Source organism: Asterias rubens, chromosome 13, assembly GCF_902459465.1.
Source record: "Asterias rubens chromosome 13, eAstRub1.3, whole genome shotgun sequence".
In the NCBI taxonomy this organism is placed as follows: domain Eukaryota; kingdom Metazoa; phylum Echinodermata; class Asteroidea; order Forcipulatida; family Asteriidae; genus Asterias; species Asterias rubens.
Genome location: NC_047074.1, coordinates 13,819,208 through 13,838,598, shown reverse-complemented (window position 1 = coordinate 13,838,598; position 19,391 = coordinate 13,819,208). Strand labels below are relative to the sequence as shown.

Below are 19,391 nucleotides of genomic sequence, written 5' to 3'. Positions count from 1 at the left end.
GCATTTTAAAAACACAATTGATACTGAAAACGCTGAAGTGGCAAATGTTCCGCAGCAATAGAGAAGTCTCCCCAAGTCCGAAATAGCGGTAGTAGAATATCAGCAAGACAAGTTCTAAAAAGAACACATCTAAATTTTTCGTTTAAAAACGATCAAATAATAAATTGGTTTGGAGAATATTAAGACAATTCAAGTAAATAAACCCTTTTCAAATGTAAAAGTTTGCAGATGACAACTATGAAAAATATCTCAAAATATATATTTACAAAAGTCTAATCTTTAAACATATAATTGGTTTATTTACACAACTTATCGGCCCCTTTTAAGCCTTTAAATAAAGTTCAAATTCTGATCTCCTGCAACCCCATACTTGGTCTTGTTCGCGTCAAACAGCGCCCTCAGGTGTCCCATGTATTCCTGGTGAACCTTTTCCACTTGCTCCGATGACGGGTTTGTGATCTTTTTGACGTACATTGGCTTTCCAACTAAAAAGAAAATTATTAATACAGAACTGTAAATAACAATCTTTGTAAGAATGAAATATCATTTAATGAATTAATGTAAAAATTCCAACTAATTGCATTTTGTTTAATTTATTTTGTATTCAAATTTAGATCCCTTGCACAAAACGCACGCTTCTTACGCACCCCCAGTTATCGTCCAATTAACTCTCTCCATTTAATGATGAAAGAAAACACACCCCTCTTTCAAAGATGAAAGAAAACACACCCTCGCACAAAATATGTGCTTTCAGATGCCTAAACTGGGCTTCAGGCCTAAAGTCTTTTAACATTTGAGTGAGAAATTACCTCTTTTTCAAAAACTATACTTTACTTCAGAGGCAGCCGTTTATCACTAGGTTTTTTTTAATACTATCATCAGCTCTACGTTGCTCGTTACCAAGCAAGTTTTTATGCTAACAATTATTTTGGGTAATGACCAAAAGTGCCCAGTGACCTTTCGCACAAAACAGCTATACAAGCGCAAACAATAATGCTTCCAAGAGTACGCTTATCAGCCAAACTATACCATGTCACATATTTACAATTCCTTTTTAGCAGAAATTTGTCAACCGATATTCCTGCTTAAAATCAACTCTGTGAAATTTGGTCCTGCGCCCAATTTTAATAGAGGTAACTAAGCAAAACAAAATAACATTTACCAGAATAAGATTACCAGCCAAACTACCATGTCAAATGTACATTAATGTGACTGGTGGTTCGTTTACTCTGCTTATCAGATAATTCTTTAACAACATTTGGTCATGGAAATTATTTATAAGAACTTACTGACGGTTGAGATGGCCCTTCGGAAGGGAAGCAAACCAAAGTTATAGTTAAAGACTCCTCTACCGTGGAAGATGGGCGGAGCAAATCCCACCAGTCGAGTCAAGCGGACTTGAAGATCCCTCAGTCTGGAACCCTGAGGATTAGGCATCTGCTTGAAGATTTCCGCTTCGCCGAAGGAATAACATGGAACGAGATAAGCCCTTTAAGACAAGACAGAAATATCAAAGTAAATGGAATGTTTATTGTCCAAAAAAATTGGAATTTGCTCAGTCAAACAATGCTCAGTGTGGCATGTCGTGGCAATGAACTCAAGCTGGTGTTTCTGATGACCAGCAGAGTGTAGCTTCGAGTCCCAGTCGTGACACATGTCACTTAAGCATGATGCTTCGTCCTTTGGAAGGGACGTATAGCCGTGGGTCCCGTGGGTTTGTGTTACGCACGTAAAAAACCCAAGTGCATTTTAACGAAAAGAGAAGGGGTTTGCCCCGGCGTTCCTGGTTTGATTGGGAGCATATTGCGCCGCATCACTCATTAAATTCATGGATAAGAAGTAGATCTCTTAATTCAACTTTAGTGCCACATTCCTTGCAGGAAAAAAATACTGAGCGATTTGATGTGCCCCTTTAATTCATCCCAAACTATTTACTAACGTTTTCATGTACGATACGCTGATGACTTTACATTTGAATAAATTTGCATATTACTTACCCGCTCTCAATAGCTCTCTTGACGAATCCCTTACGTCGATGTAAATAGACCACGTGGTTATTTGGATGCGCCTCCAATGATTCAGAAGCGCCGCCCACAACGATGACGGCAGCTCTGCCCTGACCCGCCTGACCACCCAGCAGCCAATCACCGCTGTCCTTGCTAACAGCACACAGACCTGGATAAAATAAAATATTTTTGTTTTTACCGTAAAGTCAAAATGGCTCAATATTTACAAGACGATTACATAGTTATTTGTTTTGCAACACTTTTTCGGGCGTCGAGTTGTGTTGCTAGACTGGTACCCTGTCTTTATCCGTAAATATATAAAGACATGCGCTTGCTTTTTAGACCCCGTTATTTCATTGGATACATAATGCAATGAGTTCATTGGATATGTGTCTTGATTTGTCTGAGGTGACGTTTCGGTCGTCTGCATTATGAATGTAGGTGAAAGGGGAAGGTGGACGGGGACCGAGGCCACTCTCTGGCGTAATTCACTAGCCTCGAAGTGTGACTTCAGACACCAAAGAAGGTACTTTCTACACTCGTTAACCTAAACTTTTGACTTTACACTTTAAAGTGAGGGGCCAGTACAACTAACGGTTAGATTAGTGGACAAGATTTATGATAGGAGTAAGAACTACTTTTTAACGATACCAAGAATAAAACAAAAATGGCCACTAAAGATGATAAATATTGCCTACCTCCCATCATCAAGTACTCCCTCACCAATGGGATATTAAACCAGCCGCTCAGTGTGAGGAGCGACGGTGTGATGCCCGGGAAAAGCTCGCTGAACCCCGTCGCCTCACTGCCGAAGTTTATCACCGCTCCGAAGCTCATGATTCCGTGTGGATGTACAGCGAGGAGGTAGTTATGCTTTGGGTCCAAATCAACCGTCTTCACAAGAGTGATCGGGAAGAAGTCCTTGATGTAACTCCACTGTATCATGGAGCGGACACCTAACCAAGACATGCGTCTACCCCCTTGATGAGGCGTCTTGCGGTCGTAGTATACCCAAGACGCTGCTAGGAGTGTCACCCAGTAGTAGTCGGTGAAGAGGAGGTAGATGCCCATGATGGATGGTAACATACCCATGAAGATGAAGGAAGTCCAGAAGTAGATGACGGCTAGGGTCTGAAGACGTCTCTCTAGCGGGACGTTGAGGGGGGCGAACTGAAGCCCTAGCCCCTTAAATTGTAGACCTGTATCACTGCAATAAATACATATAAAACTGACTTACTGTAGGCACAAATCATTACATGAGCAGGGGCCAATTTCATAGAGCTGCTTAAGCAAAAAGTTTGCTTAAGCATGAAAATAGCTTGCTTATTTTACACATGTTAATGGCCAAATGTCATGCCATATGCATTGCTTGTGACTGGTATTTAGCTGTTGTTTAATTTAAATAGCATAACAATTGAGTGGAGTCTTGGCCAGTAATCTGGTTTTACTAAGCAAGGATTTTTTTGCTTAAGCAAATATGAAATTGGGCCCAGGGGGGCAACGTGCCCCTATGTGGCAGTTGATTTGGGTCGATAGGCCTTCACATCAAGTGGCCACCCTTTGTATTGTGATGCTTTTATAGGCGATCACTCACAAAAATAAAAATAAACAATAAATGAAATATCTGTCTTAAACACTCTAAAACCTCCAGGGTCAGATTTGACCCGGATCTGGTTCTCGTGGGTCCTATAACCCACTTCTACTATTCTAGAATTCTGGGTCAAAATGATCCAGGTGGGTCAAACTGACGCAGAGTCCAAGTTGAATCAAATAAAAAAAAAAAAATTCAGTTCAGCATGTTTAGGAAAAGGGTCAGGCCCTTGGACCAACACTCCGTGCCAATTCTGTTTCTTGAGTTTTAGACATTATTCAGAATTTTGTGATTTATGTCTTTTAAAACTTTTAAAACTTATCTATGTTTTCTGACGTGTATGTTGTTTTTGTTGTGTTTATTTCTTGTTTTTTTTCCTGATCAATTCTGATGAGTGATCATCATTATCATTATATTATTTTAGCGTTCGCAACCGAGATTCCATTTACAACGTCATTCCAGAGGTGTTTATCCCTCATCATGTTTGGAAGGTTGGGTATCTCAGAGTGATCAAGGGTACCCATAAAGTGGTCCTGCGTGCCTGTCCGAGTTTCCTTTGTGCACCACGTTGTACTTTAATGTATGTGCTAACAAACTTTAACCAAATTAAACTATAGACATGTTTTATCTTCATACAAAAAGACAGATTATCAAGATGGCGTCGCAGACCGTTCTCCTTTGACCTTAAACAAACTATAGAGTCATTCAAACATTGCGCAATCCTTCCAACTTAATTTAATGTTAACGGCACTGCACACTATTTGTAATAGAATGAAAACTTACTTGGTAACGAGCATCGGAGAGCTGTTGATAGCTACACACATTGTGAGAAACGGCTCCTTCTGAAGCAGCTCTGAAGTAACGTAGTTTTTGAGAAAGAGGAAATTTCTCACTCAAATATTGAAAGACTTCAGCTGAAGCCTTTTATTATGCATTTGAAAGCACACAAAGTAATGCAACACGGGTGTTTGTCTCTTTCATTATTCTCTTGCAACTTCGATGACCAATTGAGCAATAATGTTCACAGACTTGTTGTTAGTTGCATATAATGAGATACACCAAGTGAGAATAGTGGTCTTTGATATTACCAAAGTTGTCCGGTGTCTTTATGCGCTCACGGTGCACCTCTGCGATTCAATATTTTGTGGTGCGAGTGGTGTACCGTGGAACTGTTGAAAGCACCTTCTAATAATTGATGTTTCTGCATAGTGGTATTGTTAAGTGAAGGCCATCAAAGTCTCCACACAGCTTTGTGTTTGACACCAAATTCTTAACACAGCTTTGTGTTTTTAGCAGCATTTACCCGAATGTCCACACTTTAGCGAAAATCAATGACTTGTATTTGGAATGGTTAAACTGAGAAACTGCAATACAATGCTAGAATTATGCATCATTCTTATTTCGAGTGGTGTCCTCGGTCAATAACTGCAAATTGTTCCCAGATCTCCCTGTCGCTCATGCATCCAGAGCTGTCACAATCCCAGTGTCCCTTGTTAATAGATCAAAGAATAGTCACTAAAACATTAAGTTGTATTTATCTTAGGCTACTAAGAGCTGTAAGGTGATTCAAAAAATGTTACTCACCTATTCATTGCAGAAGTTGTTGCAACTCCGACCGGTAAAACACCAAAACCTCACAGACAAATTTCACTCGTCATTGCGCCTGGTCTGAGTGACTGTACACGGCGTGGGTCTCATCAGTCAGAACATCACCAGAACATTGTCACAGATAACTGTTAGAAAATCGTTCACATTATCTCGCTAATAATGTTTGCGTTCTGATCTTGTTTTGTAATATATTTTTGAGTAAGCTGTGACATAGCTTTGGGTTCTGATAATAGATACAGAATCTATAAATCACAAGGTCCTACAAGCTATGGTAGGTGTTGTGTAACTCTGTTAAAGAGATCGTGGATTTAATTTGATAAAAGGTTGACGTTTAAATAGCTCAAAATTAAATCACAATCCATAGATAATAAATATCATTGATGCGTCCCGTTTCGTCCTGATTATGTTGTTCTAGATGATAGGTATTATTCATTTTAAATGATAACATATCTTTTATTTATTTGTAATATAATAGTAAAATTTGTAAATCATAAGAGCGAGGACATTACAATTAACACAAAGTGACACATGATTTGAAATAATATTATTATATGTTTTTTATAACACATTTCTCAGCAAAGCAATCGTAACAATATTAACAATGAATCAGCTGGACCCAATTTCATAGAGCTGCTTAAAGGCACTGTACACGTTTGGTAATTGTCAACGACCAGTGTTCTCACTATCCAGAGCAGCTGTTCATCTTACCAATACCTTGTTATTGCCACATATTGTTAGAGTCATTACCTAACGTATATAATTATACCTTCCCTTAAACCATGTTTCTCTAATTATATTCCAAAAAGTTTTCAAATTTTGTTCAAAGGATTGCAAGCTTTTCATCCTCATTGATGCCATACTTGGTCTTATGATCCTCAAATAACGCCACCAACGACTCAGTGTAGGTCAGGTGAACTTTGTCGATCTCTTCCTGCGTTGGATTTGGCGATTTTTCAACTGGGATGGGCTTCCCAACTGTGCAAAAAAGTAAACAAAAACAATCGGAAATATTAATCTGTTTACAATTGATTTTCTTCAAAGTGTAATAGATGTTAACTCAAAGTGAAAACTCTCAAACTAATGCACTTTCCACAGAACAGAAAAGCAAACTTGGCAAAAAATAACACTATAAAGCTGTTTGTCGCCATAACAGAGCGTCCAGCACAATAACTAAAAGTTAGTTAAGTTAAGGAGAATGGGCATTAAGAAAGTGTGGATTCATGTATAGAGTGTGCGAGCTATAGTTCCCCTATTTAACAGTGAGTCCAGACATTAACACACAACAAATTAATCAACCCCCAACCCCCAAAGGGTTCCATTATTGTATAGGTTTTCACCATGCAGTTGTGTGGATATCACTTACCAACCGTTGATATCGGTTTCCTATACGGTAAGAAACCCACGCTGTAGTTGAAGATGCCACGCCCATGGAATATTGGAGGCGCGAAGCCAACCCACTTCGTCAGTTTGGTCTGAAGTGTTCTTAAGACAGAACCTTCAGGATTTGAGACTTGCTCGAAGATATCTGTCTCACCAAAGGAGTAGACTGGTACTAAGTATGCTCTGAGGAGTGCAAGCGAATTAAAACAATTGTTGGCATAAAAACTTACTTGGTATAACGAAACGAGCATTGTATAAAGCATTGGGTGCGTTCGATAAGCTTCCCTGGGTCTACCCTGTGGTGCTCACTTGGGTGAGCCCTTGACAAGAGCTAAACGTACGATCACTCACCGCTCTCGTAGTGACATGCCCCAAGTGTGACCCACTCCACAAGCAGGGCACTGGGGCTGACCCAGGTGAGCCCCTGGAATGACGTCAAAACTATTCGAAGTAACGTAGTTTTTGAGAAATTTAGAGGTAATTTCTCACTCAAGTATTATATAAAAGTCTTCAACCGATATTTTCCTCTTTATGAAGTCATATTCGAGTAGGCCTACCTGATTTTGTTTTACTAAAAAGTTCGACATTTACCAAACGTATCCAGTGTCTTTAAGAGGCATGCGCGAGAAATAAAACACTTGCTATCTTACCCGTGTTGCATAGCCTTTTTAATGAAGCCCTTCCGGCGTTTAAGAAACACGGCGTAGTTGTGGGGATGCGCCTCTAGAGACTCAGTGGCCCCGCCCACAATGATCGTCACGGTGCTGCCAGGGCCAGACTGACCTAACAGCCAATCAACGCTGTCCTTACTGACGTCACAAAGTCCTGACAGATAAAGATAAAACGAATAAATCACAACTTCACCACCGGGTTCCTTTGAGTTGAAAACAGCGAAATCATTATTTGCAAACATCATGCTATGTTTATATTATATACTTTGTTTCGATTAAAGACAGTGGACACTAATGGTAATTGTCAAAGACCAGTCTTCTCACTTGGTGTATCCCATCATAACCATAAAATAACAAGCCTGTGAAAATTTGAGCTCAATCGGTCATCGAAGTTGCGAGATATTGAAAGAAAAAACACCCTTGTCAAACGAAGTTGTGTGCTTTCAGATGCTTGATTTCGAGACCTCAAATTCTAAATCTGAGGTCTTGAAATTAAATTCGTGGAAAATTACTTCTTTCTCGAAAACTACATCACTTCAGAAGGAGCCGTTTCTCACACTGTTTTATACTATCAACCTCTCTCCATTACTCGTTACCGATTAAGGTTTTATGCTCATAATTATTTTGAGTATTTACCAATAGTGTCCACTGCCTTTAACAGAATTAAAATAAAGAACAGAGGGGCTCCAAGGCAAGTGGTGAAAAACATTACAAGTCACTTTCATTATGACCTCACGTTAAAATGGTGTTAAATGCGAGGTATATTTGATGGTTTTTGTAGCAAACTTTGAAACGCGGTACATCATCGAACTTTTCAAGACGAATTTTACGTATGCCAATAAAAATGAATATCATCAAAATTCAGGAATGAACTATAATAGTATCTTTCTAGAACCGAATACGAGTGAAATGTGACGCCATCGAGCGTTTTTGTATTGTTTTGTTTTTCGAAAATTGCATTTTGAAGGGTATCAAACACAGTGGCATTTTACACTAGGTGGCAGCAGACGTGACCAGGTAAATTCATCGTTCTCGGAATTGTGCGCACGCCCAGAACTCTGCAAACAATTGATATTTACATGGCAAGTCTGCTTTTACCTAGCGTTCCAAAGCCTCCATTTATTCAACGTACCTGCCATCATAAAGTAGTCTCGAACCACAGGAAAGTTAAACCATCCGCTCAGCGTCAAGAGGTATGACGTCATCCCAGGGAACTTCTCGGTAAAACCCGTCGCCTCCGTCCCGAAACTAACGAAAGCCCCGACCGCCATGATGCCATGCGGATGGTACCCCAGTAAATAGTTCCTCTTGGGGTCTAAGTCTTCCGTCTTGACCAACTCGATGGGGAAGAAATTCTTCATGTAGACCCAGACCCGCCATCTTCGGAGCCAGTCGCTGCGCCGTCCGCCACGGCGTGGTGTCTTCCGGTCGTAGATGATCCAAGTCAGCATAAGGAGGGAGATCCAGTAGTAGGATGTGAAGAAGAAGATATAGGTGAAGATGAGGGTGGAGGAGAGACCGATGAAGAGAAAGGTGAACCACCATTGCATGACGGCAAGGGTCTCAAGACGCCTGTGAAGGGGCACTCGGAGAGGTGCTAGCTTCATGGTGGATGGCTGGATAGGCTAAAGAAGACGAAGGTATTTTAATGACAAAATAGTTTTCAAGTTCTTGCCTTTTTCGTTATTTCCTTTGCGCAAAAAATTGCTTTTCGGTCATTTTCGAAAAAAGGCGCGGCAATTTATTGTAACGTGTTATTAAATTTCGCGCGAAATAGAAATAATTGATGTGTGTTGATGGCAACTGTTCCTCTTCGTCAGCATAAAAATTCGTGGAGTAGTTTTCGAGAAAGAAGTAATTTTCCACGAATTTGATTTCAAGACCTCACATCAACTATCTAAACGCACACAACTTAGTGTGACAAGGGTATTTTTTCTTTCATTATTATCTCGCAAGTTCGATGACCGATTGAGCTCAAATTTTCACAGGTTTGTTCCTTTATGCATATGTTGAGATACACCAACTGTGAAGACTATAGTCTTTGACAATTACCAATAGTGCCCACTGCCTTTAACACCTTTAAGAAATTGCGCCAATCCATCATCCATGCAGCACATCGTGCAGAAATGCATGATGCTATCTAGCTGGTGATGATAAATATTATTCTTGTAAACATCGCGTCGATATCTGATTCCCTGTCCCATAGTACACTAATTGCGCTCGTTTGCATTTCAAATAGAAAAGGAGCCAAACTAAATGTTTTTACCCCGACCGCACTTTTAGGGTAATGCCAATGTCAACTGCAAATGTAAACAGTATGGTTACAGACTGATAAAGGTCAATTTGAAGTAGATTTTTGATACAGGATTGGTAGAGCTGAAATAATATTCGCAGACTCATGTTTGTGTGATCAACATAACTGAGATTTCAAACCTGTGAAAAATTAAGCATATACAGTATACTGTAGTTTTGTCGGGAGAAAACAGTGAAAACCTTCAAAACCGCCCAGTTTTGCACAGTTTTAAGTAATGTACACACCATGTCCTTGGTTTTTATGCTTTTATGTAACAACCGAAATCAGTTTTTTTTTTATATTATTTATTTGTTGATAGAGCGATCTTGAGCAGCCACTTCTGCTTCCTCTACAGACCACCCATTGCCCAGTCTGGAGAGGTCCATGTGGATTACATTGTTCTATATATTGCCCATAGAGAGGCCTGGTATACGTTTTCACACAAGATAACAGTGAATAAAAACACAGCAGAATAATGAATAATGCAAAGGCCAATCTTGATTTGCGTAATGATAATCTAGAACTGAAAACGATAACATGGTCTTAATAAAGGCCTCTGGTATGCTTTTCGACGTCCTACATCAATGTTTACCTGTAATTTATTTAATTACACATCCAACAGCACAATCAGTGTCAATCAAAGGATGAGCAGGAAGTGTAGGTTTAAAGATGTGGGAGTAAAACCCCAACCGGGGGAACCCAATCAAGGTTTGGATTGAAAACCCAATCATCATGCAAAGACCTAGCCTGGGGAGTCTGAGGTGGGATTCGAACTGGGGTACACAGAGGTGAAAGACAGGGAAAGAAAGCGCCAGCCTGATACTAAGATTAATAGGTCTTTCAGTGAAATAATAAACAAAATCAACAAAAACAATGAATTTATGTAACGAATGGCAAGAATAAAAAGGCCTACACAAATGGCCAATTTGCAGACGATGATGGAAATGACATGGAAACGGGATCCTAACAAATCAGCAAATAATGTTTGTTGATTTTTTTTAAACGAGTCTCTGCCATTTAAAGCTGCTTAATTTGGCATGAAATTCAGCAGGTCTATGTATACTTTCATGATGTTAGTGTTGCGCATAACAGCGTAATCATTTCATAATACATGCATTTATAGGCCTTGATAATTGACTACTATCCCATAGACTGAGTGTGTGCGGGTGTGCGTGTACGTGCAGCGAGAGGTTGTAAACGTACCTGGCAAGTGCATGGATTGGCGCAGACGAGCTAAAATTGTTCCCGCAGAATGTGAGCTCGGTGAACGACTTGGCCGATGCAGACAACAAAGCTCCAACTGCTTCTAACAGTTGTGTAAAGAAAATTGAAAATACTGGGGCGACTTCCCTGGCCTCCTACCTCTGCAGGCTAGCGGGCATAACATTCAGTATGTACTCGACCAACAGGTCTACTACTACTACTACTAGAAACAGAGTATATAGACCACAATACATCAGCTGATAATGTTGTTACATCGTGCGTGTTTATCTATTGTTAGTACAAGGTCACAGGTCAACCACTGACCCGAGCAGTTCAGGTAACCCGCTAGTCTTGGTACAAGAAGTTCTTGTTGAGTTGGTAAAATCTCTACGGTTAATACCCGAACTTGAAACAATTTGGCAATATCTTGGTCTGGGGTGAAGCAACAGCTTTTGTTCCCCAGATTAAGGACGAACGAACAAAATGACAGACATACACGAAGTATCTTAGAACATCCGGTGAATGATGTGTAAATCTCCCCATCGAGGGAACTTGGTAAACTCCCACAAGGGCCAGAACACCGAGCTGACAAAATCAAAAAATTGTGATTCAGTAACTAGACGACAATATTCTAATTATTGTTAAATCAGTAGTTATAGCTGCGGGATTCGAACCCACAACCCTGTGATTGCAAGTCCTGCAGTCTAACCACTTGACCAATGTCTTTTGGCTCTGAGAGGAACTGAATGTGGTTGACAACCACCGGCTCTTTTCAGAATCAATACTTCTCAAAAGAGATTTCTACATACTGCTACCGCAATTATGCTCCCATTATGCAAAACTTTTGTACAAAGAAGTTTATTAAATCTTACAAATTAATAGTAGCACCGCAAACAAAATACATATTTGACTAGTTTGTCAAACTTGATCACGGATTGTACTATTTGTTTAAACTTCACATAAACATCACTGGTTAATTGCAAAATATAAAAATTCAAATTAGCATTAATTTCAGAAAATTAACAAAGAAACTAGACAAATTTTTAGACACAACATACTAGCAAAAATAAACTTTTCAAACTCACCTAACATAATCACAAATTATGTATATTATTCTCAATATTAATAAATATTTTATAATTATTTTAAATTCTCTTTTGCAACCCAAAATATCTACCTGTAACCAGGTGGTTTGCAATATTTAAGATATAAACAAAACTTTGCATTGAAAGATTTTGTTTTACTCCACACATTTAAAAAAAATACTCACAGAGAACAACAGGCTAGGCTGTTTTTTTTAAATAAATGTTTGATTAAAAAATAATAAGAAAACAATTATTTACAAACACTGGAGTTACAGTCAGTCAAAAGCAAAACAAGTTTTAAATACAATGTGGACTTTAACAAATAATATCCGTTTCTTCATAAATTTCTCAGTAGACTTTTCTTCATTTATAACAAAAAGAGTATTGACTTTTTTATTGCAATTTACAGATACAAAATATATATTTCATGATTCTGTAATAACATTAATAAATTGTTCTCTCTAATGAAGTATTTCGTTGGCTATCAGTTGATTTTTTTACTACCAAAAATATTGTCTTGAATTACCAATTTTATGAAATCAACAACAGGAAGGATTTTCTCTTTAAATGTGCCTGATTTCATTGTATGCTAGATGATTTTTCATATAAAATTATACTGATCTAGGCATTCTAAAGGGCCATGTCACACAAGTAATTTTATAGGCTTCCGGTTCCAGGAAATCTCCAAGAAGAAAAGCCATATATTCACCTTTCACTGTTCAACTATTTTCTTGGGGATCTTCAGAAAAGCTGTTTGAAAAATTACCCATGTGTTACCATAGTGGTTCGGTAGCATGCACTAGAAGTTGGTTGCCACTAAGTTACCTGCAAAAGTTGTCTCGTGTAACACAGGGCAATTTACAAGCAACTAGTTCAAGGCAATCTCCAAGAAAAAAAACCTTTCAATTTTCACCCATTCTTTCTTGTGGATCGCACGACACTGTTAAAAAATTACTTGTGGGCAACCAAGGTCTTATAGCATGCACTGCAGTTGGTTGCCTCTAAAGTTGACTGCAAAAGTTGCCTCGTGTGACAAGGCCTTAACACCCAACCCAATGTAACCAAAACGAGACTGAGACGGCAATAGTCTGGTACCTTCTCATCACAGAAAAAGGTGCTGTCAATTGCACTGTGCTATACACGAAACCAGATCAAGATAGCTACACTTTGATAAAGGTCTATTTATGTACAGATATAGTGGAGCCATATGCTTCCATGAGTCTTGCTTACAGACTGTGCTAGGTTCTGAGATTTCCAACACCCCCTTCCCCCTGCCGATCAAAATTCTTGGCTTACTGGGTTCCTGTAGGTCACCTTTCTCCATTGTTGTAATTTCGTGGGTTACTCCCACACATAACGGTTAAATTCACTCTAAGGCTGGTCCGAATTTGCGGCTACAGCTAGATTTCTGCATTACTATGTGTTGAGGTATAGGACGTATAGGACGTCTTTAACAACACACTTAGCAACAGATGTAGCCGTAGGAACACCAATTCCGAACTGACCTTATACAACACTCCCTCTTTATATGACCTTTAGCGTCTCATTGTCTTCGATCCCATACTTTGCTTTGTGTTCGTCAAACAGTGCCACCAAGGATGCGATGTAAGTCTTGTGGGCTTCGTCAATCTCTTCTTGGGTCGGGTTTGTCGTCTTGTCCAGAGGAATTGGTTTCCCAACTGGAACAATGAGAAGAGAGAAACACAAGTTTTCAGACAAGGCAAGAGAAGTTAGAGTAAAATTCAAATACAATATTGTATATATTGTAGCTTATATATATCAGACTCCATGATCAGACTCCATGATCAGTAGGAGAAACGGCCTTAAAGAAACAAATTTCATAGATTTTTTTGGTTATAGTATTGAACTTCATAATCAGTAAGCTTTCAGATCAGACTTAAATTAAACAATGATGTTTTTTATCCATACCAGTCTTGTATACCTAAAGCAAACAAATGTTCAAAAGCAAACACAAGTTCAAAAGCCACTGTATGTAGACGAATTTGAACTTGTGGTATGTACGTACAAACTCTGGCTTATCAGTCATTCGCAGACAGGCAGTATCTCTATAAGTTTACTTTATATGTTCCATGGATCTAAGGCCCATGAACTTGCTTTTAGAATTCAAAGATCAACAGTCAGATTTGTGTGCGTGTTGTCTCAGATTTTAACAAGTGCAGCTGATAAATTATTGACAGATAGTACAAAGGGGAAGGTCGTAGGATATAAAAACATTTTGGTAAGGTGATAAACCTGAGACTTTATACAAATTACAATTGGTCATCGAAGTTACGAGAGAGTAATTAAAGAAAAAGCACCACTTGTTGCACAATCTTGTGTGCTTGCAGATGCCTAAAGAGGGCTTTAGGCCTAGGTCTTTTTTTATTTGAGTGAGATATTACCTCTTCTCAAATTCAGAGGGAGCCGTTTCTCACAATGTTTTATACTATCAACAGCTCTCCATTATTCGTTACCAAGTAAGTTTTATATGCTCACAATTATTTTGAGTAATTACCAACAGTGTGCAGTGCCTTTAAGAGGATGCAACTTTTGATTCAAACTCACCAACTGCGTATATTGGTTTCCTGTAAGGTAACAATCCAACTGAGTAATTAAAGATGCCTCGGCCATGGAAAACCGGAGGAGCAAAGCCAATCATCTTAGTCAGCCAGTTCTGAAGACGTCTTAAGGAGGACCCGTCAGGGTTCGGAACTTGCTCATAGACATCCGTTTCACCAAAGGAGTAGACTGGAACAAGACTTGCTCTGAAATGTGTAGAAGGAAAATAAGACATTATTGTTAGATATTTCTGAATATTAATGTTTGGTTTACCCTTACTTTGGTGTGTGGTAGCACTGTATATTCAGTATTTTCCCTAGCTCATTGTTCTTCCGGGTGAAGAGAAGCAGTTATGATAAAGTGCCTTGCTCAAGAGCACAAGTGTCGCGACTGACCAGGCCAGGTTTGAAACCACATTCTGTAAGTTTCAGAGCTTGAGTTTATCCTTACATTGGTGTGTGTTAGCACTGTACATTCAGTACTTTACCTAGATCTTTGTACTCCTAGGTGGAGAGAAGTTATGATAAAGTGCCTTGCTCAAGGACACAAGTGCTGCAACTGACCAGGCCAGGATTTGAACCCACATTCTGTAAATTACAAAGCTTAAGTCCAACGCCCTCGATCGCTCGGTCAAGACATCAAGCCTTGTGGTGGGGTGTCTTGGCCTAACTTGCCAATGATAAGCATGTTTATCACTTTCACACCAGCTGAAATGGTTTGTGGCATTCACACACTCACAAGAATCTTAATGTAATTTAGGTTATACATCTGAAAAAATGGGTACAAAGCTCTCGCTTAGACTTGTGTTAAAATTCTAAACACTGTTAATACAATGCAGTTAATAACTAAATAGAAATAACCTTAAGTTTATTGCAGGGATGGTCTCAAACCAAAATTACTGAATAGTTAGGCTAAAGGCAGTACCTACCCATGTTGCAGAGCTTTTCTCACGAATCCCTTCCTCTTGCTTAAATAAACAACATACTCATGAGGCTGGGCCTCGAGAGATTCCGTTGCCCCGCCGACTACTATGACAACGGCGTTGCCAGGACTGGATTTCCCTAGCAACCAATCAACACTCTCCTTGCTCACATCACATGCACCTGTATGAAAGTTGGGGGAGTGGTTTGGATGGGGGGTAGTGATAAAAAAATGTTGATTCATTATTAGAATTTCCTTTTTAATAGGAATTTTTGAAAATATATTTTTTAAGTATACAAGAGCAATGCAAAACTTCACAGAACTGGGCCCAATTTCATGGTTCAGCTTAAATCTGTGCTTACGGCTGTAGAATCACATACTTTATAGGATGTCGTAAGCGTACAACTCTGTGGTAAGCAGAGCCATGCAATTGGGCCCCGACATCAAAGCAGAGAGGTCCCTTCTTCAATATAAATGCTTAGCAGACTAAGGAACCTGTTACAATTACTTATTAATAGCAAAGTACATCTTTGGTTTTTAGTTACCTGCCATCATAATGTAGTCTCGTGCAAGCGGCAGTTTGAACCAGCCCGCTAGTGTCAAGATGTATGGAGTAATCCCCGGATACTTCAAACTGAATCCGGTCGCTTCCGTCCCAAAGTTAACAAAAGCTCCCATGCTCATTATACCATGCGGATGAAACCCAAGAAGATGGTTCTTCGCCGGGTCCAAGTCTGCTGTCTTGACGAGATGCACGGGGAAGAAGTTCCTCATGTGAGTCCAAATCTTCCAACGTCTCATCCACGGCACCCGGCGCCCTCCTCTCCTAGGTGTATCACGGTCGTAGTAGACCCAGAGGTATGCCAAGAGAACTAAGGGGTAGTACTTGGAGAAGAGGAAGTATATGGATAAGAAGGCGACCAAGACTCCCATTAAGATGAAGCAGAACCACCATTGAATGACGGCTAAGGTCTCCAGACGACGATGGAACGGAATGTGAAGAGGAGCCAACTCCATCCCCATTAACTTCCTGTGACTTTCCTCGCTATAAAATGAAAGAAGAAAAAAAAGGCAACTTTGATTTAAACAGCCTTAATAAATATACTCTAAATAGGCTTGGAATCTCATATTTCAAAGGGGCAATTGGCCATTTTCATTTCCTAGGCACCTTCCATTGGAAAATCTATGAGAAACTAAAGGGCCCCAAAGGCCAAGATCAGGGGCAATAGAGGATGAAGCCGCCATGAAATTCAAGTCCTGTTGTTTAAGGACGAGTCACTTAGTACAGTTCAGAGGGAGTTCAGAGAAATGACAATGTTAGGGCTAAATAATTTGTTTTCAATTCTACGGGTGAAACACTTATGCAAAGGAATTCTCATTCAAATTAGAGAGATATGACAACACTCAAACACAAGTCAATACTTAGTCTAATTAAAGCTCCATTGTCTGACACCCTACCTTTAGCCCCCCCCCCCCAAAAAAAAAAAAAACACCCCAGATTGAGCCAACATGGCTCTCTTTTCAGTGTCGAACACGTGCCGAGTGTCGAACATGTCGAAAGAGAGTCAATTGCCCAGTTGGCTACCTAACCTTACCTTTCGCTTTTCATCTTTGATTTTTAACAGCAGCAGCAAGCGAGGGATGACAGTTACCCGACGAAACTCTCAGTTTCACCGGCGAGCCAACGACAACAGCTACGGTCAGATATTGCCAATGTCCATTAAACGTGTACGATGTGATGGCATTGCCATTCTCTGTGTAACCTTGCCCTTTTTACCACTAGTGCGTCATTCATTTGAACGAAGTCCACTACCACGATGTTTATACCGCCATTGGCAAGGAAGGCCAAAGTGACTCGAACGTACACAGACACACTACTTCCTGCACAGTTACTAAGTTATCATTTTCCCTCTAATCCTCTATGACACTGAAACATAGTATAGACAATTGTGTGAACTGCATATTTTTCTCAGAGCAGCAGTGGTCGGTAAAGTGTTGATGTCAAGCGGTCACGTCGTGTGTCAATCACTAGCGCGCTCTATTGATAATCTTTGGTGTCAATGACCCTCATCCACTGATCCTTGTCGTCGCATTATGTACAGTGCGCCCTCTCTTGAAAATAAATCGTTTGATAAAATCGCTTGTACAATTTCTCCCACTGCACTAAAATGTAATCAAACCGAGGCTGGAAGGAAACATAGCCTGGTACAATTTTGCACAATGAGTACTAGCATTCATATGTTTTTTTCTGTACATCAAAGAATGTCCTGATATTTGTTTTAAGGATTCCCCTTTTTGAATCGATTTCGAAAAAAAGAAAACGAATTCCCATTGAAAAGCATAATCGACAGTGATAATTTTAGTGTGCAGAACAAACTGCTTAACGGATTCGGGGAACAGGACAAGATGGTGGCAGCAAGATAAAGGTCTGTAGCGCTTACATTCTGCTAAGCAAAAGTAGCAGGAAACTACATATTGCGAAAGGTAATAATGACACATGCCCATATGTATTTTGATGGGCCCTCAGTTCTAGTAAGCAAAACTGAATTAATCAAATGGTGGAGGAGTTCTTATTGCGTCAACTGAAGTCTCGAGCTTGAGTCCCCTCGATTTTCTACCTTCCGCTCAGGTAGTAAGTAATATAAGCAGCTTTTCAGAACGGATGAGGAAGTCTCCCGAATGCCGAAAAACTACTCCGAAGTAGTAGAATACAAGCAAGTAGTTCACAGTCAAAAGAACCGGGCAAGAGATAACAGACCTGAAACTTCACTGAGGCTTAGGCAACGAAGACGATTGCCCCCATGACCCAGTGTCTTGTTTTCACAGGGTTATACCCTTTATACCAAGGAGAGCATGCCTTGGTGCCCTAGCCCTTTCAAAAACGAAGCGATATGCATGCTTGGATATACACACATGGTGTTAATTTCCTCAAACCAACTCGCCATATGCAATGATTCAAATCCCATAAACATAATTATTTGCTGTTCTACTTTGTGTGTTGTAGTTCTATGCAAGCAAGAAGCTCTCAAAAGTGAACATAATCTACATGGTGTAATACCGCAAACCAATATCTTTTACAATGCCTCAAATCCTATACATAATATTGCTGTATAGACTCCTACTTTTTTTGTAGCACTACACAACTGTGCCCTGCTTTAACAATGTACAGATTAAAGTCACCATTCTTATCATCCGATGATAATCGACTGGGGCTTATCTCGATGGATCATGACCGAGTCACGTGACAAAAAGTCGTCTGAAGTTCGCGATTTGCGTAACTGGAATTGCAAAATGTTATCTGTACCCAAAACTTGACGTAACATCATTAACAGGCAGCCCGAGCCGGTTGTGAGTCTCACAAGCAGAAGGTAAGCATGCAATAATGTGATGTGAGTTTATGAAATACATTAGTCTAGATTAGATTAGATTAGATTAGATGTACAACTTGTTTTGCTGAGACGAAAAACAACTCCGGCTGTTTAGTACAAGTAATAAAAACAAAAACAATATCTGATTTTCAATTCATAACAACTAAAGGCAGTGGACACTACTGGTAATTACTCAAAATAATTGTTATCATAAAAAACCTACTTGTTATCGAGCAGGGAAAGTTGTTGATAATTGAAACAACGATGTGTGAAACGGCTCCCTCTGAGGTGACGCAGTTTTTGAGAAAGAAGTAATTCACTCAAATAATTGAATTGAATTCGAGACCACTAAATTCAAGGCATCTGAAAGCACACAACTTGTGCGACAAGGGTGTTTTTCTTACATTATTCTCTCTCAACTTCGACGACAAATTGAGTTCAAATTGAGAAGACTGGTCTTTGACAATTACCATGTGTCCATTGCTTTTAAATATAGAACTAAAAATAATGTCATTTGCAGAGAAATATCCAATACAAAGAACGGTTGCTTGTCCAAAATGTGAGCTGGGCAAATTGTTTCTGAGTAAAACATTTGTTTCTGTTTACCGTTTTGTATGACATCATTGATAAAGAGTAAATCGTCGGTTATTGACTTTCCTCTTTTGCATTTACGAAATTCCTTATATTTACAACAAGGATGCTGTGT

At 39.5% G+C, this 19,391-nt stretch overlaps 3 protein-coding genes across 3 annotated transcripts; all 3 read right to left on the bottom strand.

The window, feature by feature from the left end:
* Positions 1-179: 179 nt before the first annotated feature.
* On the bottom strand, positions 180-5,189 carry LOC117298752 (2-acylglycerol O-acyltransferase 2-A-like). Its single transcript, XM_033782070.1, has 5 exons — positions 5,182-5,189; positions 2,705-3,213; positions 1,998-2,175; positions 1,290-1,489; positions 180-485 (listed from the first exon to the last, which is right to left on the bottom strand). Exons 1-5 carry the CDS (start codon positions 5,187-5,189, stop codon positions 331-333), a joined length of 1,050 nt encoding a protein of 349 aa, XP_033637961.1. The 3' UTR covers positions 180-330.
* Positions 5,190-5,782: 593 nt separating this feature from the next.
* Positions 5,783-12,054, bottom strand: LOC117298539 (2-acylglycerol O-acyltransferase 1-like). The gene is made up of 5 exons (XM_033781847.1): positions 10,753-12,054; positions 8,389-8,881; positions 7,236-7,410; positions 6,569-6,768; positions 5,783-6,180 (listed from the first exon to the last, which is right to left on the bottom strand). The coding sequence occupies exons 2-5, from the start codon at positions 8,861-8,863 to the stop codon at positions 6,026-6,028; spliced, it is 1,005 nt and encodes a 334-aa protein (XP_033637738.1). The 5' UTR covers positions 8,864-8,881; positions 10,753-12,054; the 3' UTR covers positions 5,783-6,025.
* A 36-nt stretch (positions 12,055-12,090) lies between these two features.
* On the bottom strand, positions 12,091-17,338 carry LOC117298538 (2-acylglycerol O-acyltransferase 2-A-like). The gene is made up of 5 exons (XM_033781844.1): positions 16,913-17,338; positions 15,863-16,362; positions 15,325-15,499; positions 14,403-14,602; positions 12,091-13,516 (listed from the first exon to the last, which is right to left on the bottom strand). Exons 1-5 carry the CDS (start codon positions 16,924-16,926, stop codon positions 13,362-13,364), a joined length of 1,044 nt encoding a protein of 347 aa, XP_033637735.1. The 5' UTR covers positions 16,927-17,338; the 3' UTR covers positions 12,091-13,361.
* Between the last annotated feature and the right edge of the window lie 2,053 nt (positions 17,339-19,391).

Coding starts and splice junctions, on each gene's coding strand:
- LOC117298752 (XM_033782070.1), bottom strand. Junction 1,490..1,997: donor AAGAGAGCTATTGAGAGCGG/GTAAGTAATATG, acceptor CTTGTCTTAAAG/GGCTTATCTCGTTCCATGTT. Junction 486..1,289: donor AAGGGCCATCTCAACCGTCA/GTAAGTTCTTAT, acceptor TTTTCTTTTTAG/TTGGAAAGCCAATGTACGTC.
- LOC117298539 (XM_033781847.1), bottom strand. CDS start 8,863: ATGAAGCTAGCACCTCTCCGAGTGCCCCTTCACAGGCGTCTTGAGACC. Junction 7,411..8,388: donor AGACTACTTTATGATGGCAG/GTACGTTGAATA, acceptor TTTATCTGTCAG/GACTTTGTGACGTCAGTAAG. Junction 6,769..7,235: donor AAAAAGGCTATGCAACACGG/GTAAGATAGCAA, acceptor TGCACTCCTCAG/AGCATACTTAGTACCAGTCT.
- LOC117298538 (XM_033781844.1), bottom strand. Junction 15,500..15,862: donor AGACTACATTATGATGGCAG/GTAACTAAAAAC, acceptor ACTTTCATACAG/GTGCATGTGATGTGAGCAAG. Junction 13,517..14,402: donor GAAACCAATATACGCAGTTG/GTGAGTTTGAAT, acceptor TCATTGTTCCAG/TTGGGAAACCAATTCCTCTG.